The sequence below is a fragment of the Sinocyclocheilus grahami genome, unplaced genomic scaffold (assembly GCF_001515645.1).
Source record: "Sinocyclocheilus grahami isolate Dianchi unplaced genomic scaffold, SAMN03320097.WGS_v1.1 scaffold854.1, whole genome shotgun sequence".
Classification (NCBI taxonomy): Eukaryota; Metazoa; Chordata; class Actinopteri; order Cypriniformes; family Cyprinidae; genus Sinocyclocheilus; species Sinocyclocheilus grahami.
This window is the reverse complement of record NW_015506033.1, coordinates 195,321-206,294: the sequence shown is the minus strand read 5'-3', so window position 1 is coordinate 206,294 and position 10,974 is coordinate 195,321. Positions and strand designations below refer to the sequence as shown.

Sequence of the window (10,974 nt, the reverse complement as noted above, 5' to 3'; positions counted from 1 at the left end):
GTGATTATGGTAAGGGGCGTTACATTTCCGACGAGTGCTTGTGGTGTTCGGCCAATCACAATGCACTGGGTCAGCTGGCCAATCAGAGCAGACTGCGCTTGTCGGAAGGAGGGACTTTGTAGAAAACGAAGCGTTTGAGAGAGGCGGGGCATAGAGGACCTACAATAATGTACAGTATTTGAAAAATAATGTGTTTTTTGAACATTAAAGCATGTCAACATATTCTGTTACACCAAATACACAAAATAATGATCTTTAAAAAAGCATCATATGACCCCTTTAACAAATCTTACTAAATTCAAACCTTTGCATAGTATTTTACATTAATATAAGTCTTAACCTAAAATCTTGTTTTGTACAATGGACTAGTGATTTTACCAGCATCCAAAACTGATCAAAAGTATGTCCTATGTGTCCTCCAGGATATCGGCATCAGTTCTCCGGAGCCAGTGGAAGGCCCTGATTTGGACGATGGTGAAGACCATTCGGAAAGCGAGGGTAGCGACTACACACCTGGCAGGAAAAAGAAGAAAAGAGCCAGCACCACAAAGGACAAGAAAAGAAGCAGCTCTGGTGCCGACAGAAACTCAGCAGCTTCCAAACGGAGGGAACCTGAGGAAGAGGAAGACGAGGATGATGACGATGCTGTGAGTTTATATGGGCTTTGTCAGCTAAATGAACTGAATGTTAAAGTAAATACAAATCGAATCACTCAGTTCTATAAGAAGTGTTTTTCTTAACTGATTTTAAGGAGCCGAAAAATTCTTCTCAGCTTTTGGATACCTGGGGTATGGAGGACATCGATCATGTCTTCACTGAGGAAGACTATAGGACTCTGACCAACTACAAAGCCTTCAGCCAGGTCGTCAGGTATGAGTGCATTACCCACATTACCAAAATGAGAAAAGTCATTGAACGGTTTTATTGTAAATTCACTATTAAAACAAACAACTATATTGCAGTGTTTATTATAAGTAATTCAGCTGTGCACAACATCATCCATGTCCCCTCACAATCTTTAAACAAATTAGACATCTCTGATGATGTATGTGATGGTGGGACGATAAGCTGCCAGTCACATTAGATCACCACAATAGCGATCCAATGAACCCAGTGCTTCCCACAGGTTTGAAATATACTTGCGGTTAGGGCTGGGAAGTATGACGGTATATATCGTTACCTCAGTAGAAAATGTCAACTGTAACAGATATTTTTTATTCTGTGTATACCGAGACATGTAAATAAGTGGGCGTGGATGAATCGCGTGCAGTGCCTGTGAGACTGAGGCTACGTTTACACTAGAGACCTGCGCGGGATGGATTTTTCAGTCCCGTTCCCGCAAGATTCTGTCCCGCGCCCACCTGCTCCCGCAAAAATATATCTTATCTGGTCCCGCTCCCACCCGCGACATTCATGCTTTATCCCGCTCGCATAAAAGTAATCTATATAGATTGTTTTCAGTACATTGAAGAAATTTACATGAAATGGTTCTGTAACATCTCCTAAGCTCCACAACATCCCAGCATAAACACTCCCGATAAAATATTTGTTATTTAGGCTAAGCATCAATATTCACAACCACTGTTATTTTTTACAGAAAGCAAGCATGGGCTGCTGCGTGCATGGTTTGGCATGGCAGAATGCGAGCAGCACGCTTCCTTTATTATCACTAAAAGCTGACATCTCAGTTAATCGCGATCTCATAAAGCTCTGTTATAACACTAAATATATGCACAATGAATCTTTCACAGTGTCTAAAATGAGAGGATTCGTGAGCGCACGCAATTTCAGCACTGCGGTGAGTAGATTCTAACTTAATCACCTCTGATTGGCCATTGCGTTCCAGAAATCAACAGCTGAGTCTGTGATTGTCTACATTATTAATGGAAACTATGTCTAGCTTGCGCGCTAATCATTTCAATGTTAATATTAGTTGTTCTTTTTGCTTTAGTGCAACAGATAAATAACAATTTATATGTTTTAGACACTTTTAGATAATTTCTATTTTGCGGGAGTCCCGCAAATCATTTTATTCTCCCGCATCCCGCACACACACGAGTCTCTTCCCACCCGCACTCGCCCATCAAGAGTTGTCCCATGCCGCACCCTGTTGCGTTGGGTCCTGCGGTACTCCCGCGGGAGTGCAGGTCTCTAGTTTACACAACAACGATGGTAGTCAAAAACGCAAACGTTTTTCCCTTGCGATTTTAAAAAGTTTCACATATACACGACAACGTTTTCAAAACGATTCGCGTTTACACACATCCGCGAAAACGGCCAAAAACGCTGTATTACGTATGCCAGGCCAGTAGTTGGCGCTCTCACCTTGTTAGTAAACAGTACCTGTAGGGAAGTGATGATTATATAATGTAAATGATGCGTCTCCGCTGTTGGTTGTAATATTGAAGTAAATCCACACTTTGCTGAAGAAGCGTTAGCAAACTCTTGAGCAGCAGCAACAGTACCATGTACTCCGCCACTGTTGTGTATGTTTGTTCATGCTTGCCTTTAAAATCGTCACGTACTGCACATGTCTACATACCTAACACATACTACGCACGTGCATGACGTCAACGATTTCAAAGATTCCCGTTTCGGGTGTTTACACGGAAATTATAACGGTGGCATTTTCAAAAACTTGCACTTTAAAACCCGTTTTCAAAAATATGCGTTTTCAGTCCCCAAAACGCCGTTGTCGTATAAATGAACAGGCAAATCGCATAAAAAGTTTCCTGTTTTTGCCTGAAAACATTGTCATGTACACAGCCCCTGAGTTGCTGCCATTTGCCAAAGAAACAAGGAAAAAGACAAATGAACAGATCAGGAGGATCCACAAAGGATTCAGTTTTCTAAAGGGTTGTTAATGAATTAAGCTTACTTGACTACAGCAGTTCATATGTCGTAATGAATAGAAATAGCCTTAAATAATGTATAGTTATTGGCATCTTTCCGCCTCTTGTGTGTACAGTTAATTTTTACATGAGAGAATTCTATTCAGTTAATTTTTACATGAGAATTCTATTCAATGCTTGTTAAACTTCTTGTTAAAGCGACTGTACATAATCCTGTATCTGAGGCAAAATTACTTAATATTGAGAATGCAACAGTGCATATAATATTTTTCTAACCCCAAACGATCGGAACCAGCTGATAATAACCTCCTGTTATTCGATACGTCTCAACTTGATGCTCAAATTAACTGATCACATTTTAATGGTGCAGAATACACAAGTATATGAAGTACTTTTCATTTCTAGAGTATTTGAGTTTATTTATTATGTAAAGCCCTCATTGTCGATTTTCAGAATAACTACATATATAATTAAAGGCAGGGTATGTGATTTTTCAAAAACACTTTAGAAAACTGATTCGGCCCGAATAGCAAAACAAACTTGTAGCCAATCAGCAATAAGGGGCGTGTCTACTCGTGATGTGGAGGAGAGAGCTTTCAGTGCATGGGACGGACATTAGCCGAGCCGAGAGACAGAAAGATAGAGATGGCGGATAAAAAACAAAAGAGGAAAACGTCTGCGGAAAGATAAGGCAAGAAGTAGGACCCGTGTAAATATCGGATCAGCTTTCCATCGCTGGAGAGAACTCAAGGAGCGGAGGCCTGCGATCGGACGCCGAGGTTGCTTTGTTTCTTCTCAATAGGTGAGTAACACCGTGTCTACAACAGTTAAAGTCTACCTACACTGGACGCGATCAAACGACCGTTGAAAACCATTTGAAATTTGTGTCAGCACGTCATAAATAGAACCCGGCAGCAGTTTTCTGTCTGGGATTTGTTGCGGCGCGCCGCTCATGTCCGTAGACACGGTGTAACATTGGTTTTGCTTTGTTTAACAGATCTAATCGTTGCCTGGGTTCCGTATGTATATGTGGGGCAGAGCCATCAAAATAGGGGCAAGACCCTTTTGGGGTAGGGGCGTGTTTGTTTTGGTGATCTCAAATATCAACATTGGCTACCAGAAATCGCTTACTCTGCCTTTAACTGTATCGTGAAATATATTGTTACCGTGAAAAAAAAATCATACTGTGAAACAGAATTTTGGTCATACCGCCCACCCCTACTTGCTGTGGTAGCCTGGTGGAAAAATCTTCCCTTTTACCCTATTATACCCTATTATTATTATTATTGGTGAGGTGTCCAAGTCGCAACATCTAGCTACTGGGGTGCCTCAGGGCTCAGTACTTGGACCACTTCTCTTCTCTGTCTACATGGCATCAATAGGTTCTGTCATTCAGAAACATGGCTTTTCATATCACTGCTATGTTGATGACACTCAACTCTACCTCTCATTCCATCCTGATGATCCGACGATAGCTGCTCGCATCTCAGCATGTCTAACAGACATTCTTGTTGGATGACGGACCATCACCTTCAACTCAACCTGGCTAAGACAGAACTGCTTGTGGTTTCAACAAACTCATCACTTTATCAGAATTTCACCATCGAGTGAGGCTCATCAACCTTTTGGTGTGTATTTGTATACTTTTACCATCCAATCAATCTCAACAATGATTTAATTTGGTGTCGCTAGACGTTTGCATCACTAAGATTCAATTAGCCTAAGTCTTTCTTTGGCCTGTGTTCTGGAAGTGATCTGTTAAATCTAATACTATATAAAACTATATAAAAACTAAATAGAAATGTGTAATAAACTAAAACTAACAAAATTATTAATGAAACTAATAAAAACGAAACTAAATTTTATTGCAAATTTGAAAACGATATTAAAATAAAACAAATTTAAAAATGCAAAACTATAATAACCTTGGTCTCCAGCAACATTTCCAGGTTTTGTTGTTATATATATATTTTTAAAGAATTCTCTTCTGCTCACCAAGGCTGCATTTATTTGATCCAAAGTACAGCAAAAACAGTAAAATGTTGAAATATTTTTACCATTTAAAATTGCTTTCTATTTTAATAGATTTTAAAATGTAATTTATTCCTGTGATCATACATAGCTAAATTTTCAGCATCATTACTCCAGTCTTCAGTGTCACATGATCCTTCAGAAATCATTCTAATATGCTGATTTGCTGATTATCAATATTTAAAACTGTTGAGTAATTTTTTTTTCAGGATTCTTTGATGAATAGAAAGATCCAAAGATCAGCATTTATCTGAAATAAAAAGTTTTTGTAACATTATACACTATTCCATTCAGGAATTAATTTCTTTCATTTTTTGGGAAAGAAATTAATACTTTTATTTAGCAAGGATGCTTAAAATTGATCAAAAGTGATGATAAAGGCATTTATAATGTTACAAAAGATTTCTATTTCAGATAAATAGTGTTCATATCGATATCGGAATTATATCGTATCGACCGAAATTAAGAAATATATCGTGATATCAATTTTGGCCATATCGTCCAGCCTTAATATATACACACCTTGCTACGTGTACTAGTGCTGTGTTCAAAATATCGATACGACGATGTATCGTCACAGAGATTTGACGATACGAGTATCGATACAGCTGGCCCTGTATCGATATTGTGGCACGTGTGCAGCAGTGGACCGCGCTTAATTTGTTTAAAATTTTACAACGTTTAAAATTTAGTAGAAAAGTGCGAGGTTTCTAAAAAAGAATGAATAGAGCATATATAGGATAACGTTACAACCAGGTTTAATCTGGCCGCAGAGGAACACAACGGGGTTGCCTGATATAAAGAGACGTAATCCCCGAAACAGAGAGTCACACTTGCGCACTACGGAAATATCTGCTAAATGTGTTACTTATCTTTATCAAACTGGCAACCATGTGCACGCGCGCTCTCTCCAAAGTTTATTCCTGAAGTTTGTAAGTTTGTTTTTCACTCTCCCAAAACGCCGGATCCATGTGGACGAAACGCCTATACGATACAAAATTTAATGCTTATACAGCTAAACGCGTCTCCGTGTGGACTCAGTCTTAAAAAGGTATACATGTAAGCAAAACAGACAGTTATCTTTTCTCGTAAAACGTGACAAGATCGCAAATTCAAAAGTGAAAGCTTCCGAAGCCTGTGGCTTATAAGAGGAACTCCTGTTCTCAAAATTCAAATCACAAATAATACTACTAATGAAAAAGGACGGGTTGAATGTTAACCTCTTTCGTTTCCATATAACTATAAACTATGATAAAAGTTCATCAGCATGCATTGATTAATCCCATGTTGTAGCAAAAAAACAATTGCGACCAAATCTTGTTCATGTGACCAACTGAGAAAGTTAGTCGCAAAAGAGCGACCAGTGGGAAGAATGAGTCTGGAGCCCTGCAGAAACTACAATAGTTTACTATGAATTAAATGGAGATTAAATTAAATTACATTTATTATGTAACCAAAATACTAATAATGCCCAGAAGAAAAAAAACTTAACAAGTGACTTTTAATTATAAACAAGCCCAAAACACACCAGGACTTGAAATGTCTATACTATTGCGGGCTGATCTGTCAGATGAGAGTGAAAATATGCATTCTTACAACCGTCTAAAACACATTATATAAAGGTCACAAAGTAGACATTGTCATAATTCAACTCGAGGTCATAATCAATCGCTTGGCATAAATGTGCTCTATTCATTGATTGAGAATTACTTTGAAGCAGTCTGAAGCACTGTTGCGTGAGCCTGTAGATCACGCATTAGCACCGCCTTGAGACACTGTAAAGTGCAGTGCCTTTTTTAAATTAATTCATATACTTTTGAAGTTTAATAATCAATAGGCTTTATTGCAATTTTTTCATCCCCAAAATATAAGATAACATCTTGAAATGATCATTAAGATGTATGTTTTACCATTTCATTTATTGAAGACTTATGACATTAAATTTAAGAAAACTCACATGGAGGGTTTTCGCTTTATTCGCACGTGTGCTTCTAAATACAATTTATAGTTTGCACACATCTATTTTTAGTCGCAAATGCGAGTGAAGCACCCGCACTGTGGTCTCTGCAGCTAACTGTTGCTGTAGTTGTTTTTTGCTTTCCATTGTCACCTTTGGCTTGCTTATTTGGAGTTTAAAAAACACTTAAAGGGATAGTTCACCAAAAATTTTAATTGCCATTTACTCACCCTCAAGTTTTTCCAGACAATGAGTTTCTTTTCTCTGTTGAATACTAAAGATATTTTGAAGAATGTTGGTAACCAAACAGTTGACGGTAGCCATTGACTTATAATATGGGGGAAAATACTATGGAATTCAATGACTACCATTTGGGTGAACTATATTACTGGTTTGACTGTAGTGACACTATCGCATGAGAACAAAACTTGAGCTTGAGCTGAAAAATTACACCATGGTCTTATGTAGAGCTGCTTTTTAAGCTGAATGTTTCATAGTTTATGAACTTCACACAGCTATTCAACTGAACTAAGTCAACTCAACCCTGTACTGACTTGAGCGGAATAAAGACACTGTCTTTTTTTAGAGCTGCTTTGTCTCATATTTTAAGAAGCTTACGTCGTTGGTCCTGGTATTTTCCTGTTTATTACTGTGAAGCTAGTTTGAAACAATCTGTATCGAATAAAGTGCTATATAAATAAAGGTTGACTAACTTTACTTGACTTGTTTGGACCGTTGCATGATGTTAATATGTGCAGGTCTGGAATATATTGTTTAGGGATGCACTGAATGTTCGGCAACTGAAATTATTCGGCCGAATAAGCGAAAAGACCGAATAAATTGTACCGAACAATGACGTGACGCGATCAAATAGAGGCGCGCGCTAATGCAGCAAACATGACGGCAGTGTGGAAACAGCTGTCCGAGAAAGACGCAAAAATCATTACAAGCACCGTCAGCGAGAGACTGTTTAGGATTGCATCGCATGTCTTCGATGAGAAGAGGAAGGGTGGTTGTTGCTGGTTACTGTATGATAATTACAATCGTGAAATGCCTTTAAAAAATTAAATAAACTGCAGAATTATTGTTTGTTTATGAAATAAATAAATTATGATTTATTATGAGTTATGTTTTCTAATACACGCAGGAATTGCATGTGTTCAAACAGCGCTGCACGAGCTCGCGGCGGTAGGGTTCAAAGTCCAAATCGCGAGGGAAATCTGCACCGAAACTGTTACTCATCAGCTACTCAGTAACATTTTAATGTGACAATGCGATACGTGCAACAAACGTCTTCCCAAATTCGTAATGAGAATATTTGTCAACAAAAAGAAGCACTGAGGTCTTTCTGCGGGTTTCTGCCAAAATAAAAGTTGAGAAAAAGCAAGAACTCCGTCAACATTAATAAATGTTATTATTGTAATTTTACTGTTGCTCTGTAAAATAAAATAATAATTACAACAGCTCTATTAAAACATTTATTGTAAAATTTACAGTGTTCAGACTAGGATTTATAATATTTTCTAATGTTTTAAAAGAAGTCTCTTCTGCTCAGCAAGGTTGCATTTATTTGTAAAGCCCCGTTCACACAGCCAGCGACAAAGCGACATACTCCTATTTTCAATGGAGAGCTGGCGACTTCCGGCGACACGAGCGACAGTGACCGTTGGCATGTCAAGCGATGCGAGTCAAGCGACAAAAGTTAAGAAATGTTTAACTTTATGCAAATAAACAGCGAATTTCGCGAGCGCATTCGAGTGCAGGCAAGACGGGACAGATTTGCTGAGCGATTTCACGGTTTTATATTAGTTTACTGTAACCACATACATGGATATAAAAAATGATGCGTAGAAAAGAAACTGTTGGCGGTTTAAGTGAGTTTGATTCATACATTGATGGTTCGAGTTGTTAATTACATGATGCAGTGAGCGGTTTAGCACCGTTAATGATTTAATGCACGAGCACTGCTGAAGTTTATATAACAACACTCTCCAACAGCAGAATGGTACTTTTATTTCTTTTAAGTCTGCCAATAACATTCGAGCGACAGCAGTAGGAACGCCCACAAGCGTCTTCACAGCACAGAGTCTAGCGACATACAGCGAAAAAGTCGCTGGCAGTGTGAACGGGGCTTAAGGCAAAAATACATGCCTGATTCAAGAAGGGGGTCTAAAAAATGGCCAAAAAATATTATTTTACTAACTTATTAATTTTAAGTTGTGTTTTATTGGTATAATGTCTGCTAGAATGCTAAAAAAATTTCAGTATTAAGTAAATATTTTTAAATTGTTGTTTTGTAAATTATCTTTTTCTTTGAAAAGCAAGACAAAACAGTAAAAAGCACATTTTGGCTATTTAATTTATGTAATGGTAAAAAAATTGGCAAAATGGGGGGAAAAAACGTGTTTGGTATTCAATCCAGAAAAATTACTGCTGTCGCTCGAATGTTATTGGCAGACTGCACGTCTTGATATATCTTTAGAAAATGCAATCACAAACTATATTGCCAGTAAAACTATAAGATATTCTAATATGACTAGGAATTAGACTTAAAAGAAATAAAAGTACCATTCTGCTGTTGGAGAGTGTTGTTAATTATTCGGCCTTCGGCCCAGTGTTTCATTTTGTTCTGCTTCGGTTTCGACCAAGAATTTTCATTTCGGTGTATCCCTGATATTGTTGGCTTTAGACCAACATAGAAATGATGGCAACAAAATCATTGATTTAAATAGATTTCCACCAAATTTTAACCATGTCCTCCCTACAATCTCACAGGCCTCTGATCGCTGCCAAGAACCCCAAAATCGCCGTTTCCAAAATGATGATGGTTCTGGGAGCGAAGTGGAGGGAGTTCAGCACTAACAACCCTCTTCGGGGTTCGGCTGCTGCCACCACAGCCCTGGCGGCCGCTAGTGCCTCTGTATCAGTTGAAAATGCAACAGAAAGTCCAGCCCCTGCGCCCACAGCCCAAATCAGTGCCGAGTCCACACCAGCAGCTCCCATACGCAAGGCCAAGACAAAAGAGGGCAAGGGTGAGTGCAAAGTTGTTTCAGTTCTTTTCATTTGTGTTTTTGATTTGGTTTTTCACCATGTGAGTGACTGCCTGCGAAGCAACTGTTTTCCCCAGCAGTGACATTTGTGTGAAATGTTATTACAGTTTAAATGGCTGTTTTCTATTTGATAATTTTTTTTAAATGTAATTTATTCCTGTGACGCAAAGTTTAATTTTCAGCATCCAGTCTTCAGTGTCACATGATCCTTCAGAAATCCAATAAAACAAGATACTTTATATGATTTTACATGCTAATTCCTGCGCATTTCAGGGCCCAATGCACGCAAGAAGTCCAAACCCGCACCCAAACCTCAAGAGAAGAAGGTGAAGACCAAAAAGGTTGCTCCTCTGAAGATCAAACTAGGAGGCTTCAACAGCAAGAGGAAACGCTCATCTGTAAGTACTTCAGTTCTACTTTTTTCCCCTTCCTTTTCTCCAGCTTGCCTTTGAACTCATCCTTTAACCTTTTTCCATGAAAGATGTTTTTTTTCTTTTTTCTGCACTCTGCTCTAATTTTAGACATAGTATCTCGCTGATGACATCCAAGTAATTTTCTGGTAATTTATCAGACTGTGCATTTCTCTCTGCTTTTTATTTCAAATTCTCTTTTATAGAGTGAAGAGGATGATGTTGACGTGGACAGTGACTTTGATGATGGCAGTATGAACAGTGTGTCTGTTTCGAATGGATCAAATGGCCGCAGTAGTCGCAGCAGTTCTAAAAAGAAGCCCAAAAAGAAGACGAAAAAAGGTGAGAATCTTGTGTTCTCTGTTTATCAGTGCTTGTGAATATTATTAGGCTTAAACAGGCCAAGGTAACACCTTATAGCTGTCATAATCCCTTCAGAGAACAACTTAAGGGACCAAAGACTATTTAGTTAGTAAAACCTTGTATTTTGAACGTACTAAAACCCTGACGAATATTTGGAAAGCCTAGAGTGAAGTGATCATGAAATTAGATATCCTCCCCTAAAAATAAAAATGCATTTGAGGCACATTACTTTCATAGAGCCCTATGAAATCAGTTTTATTTTTTTCTCAAGTTACATGTTTTTAATTAAAATTTTTCTGGATTGTTTGATT

The 10,974-nt window shown here is 38.2% G+C and overlaps 1 protein-coding gene across 1 annotated transcript in view; it reads left to right on the top strand.

Moving 5' to 3' along the window:
* Nucleotides 1-10,974, top strand: part of LOC107563016 (chromodomain-helicase-DNA-binding protein 4-like) — a 74,307-nt gene that overhangs the window by 16,034 nt on the left and 47,299 nt on the right. Inside the window, exons 6-8 of the mRNA XM_016247785.1 lie at nucleotides 9,616-9,872; nucleotides 10,164-10,288; nucleotides 10,507-10,642. Of these exons, the coding sequence (XP_016103271.1) occupies nucleotides 9,616-9,872; nucleotides 10,164-10,288; nucleotides 10,507-10,642 (518 nt within the window). The remainder of the gene's footprint in view (nucleotides 1-9,615; nucleotides 9,873-10,163; nucleotides 10,289-10,506; nucleotides 10,643-10,974) is intronic.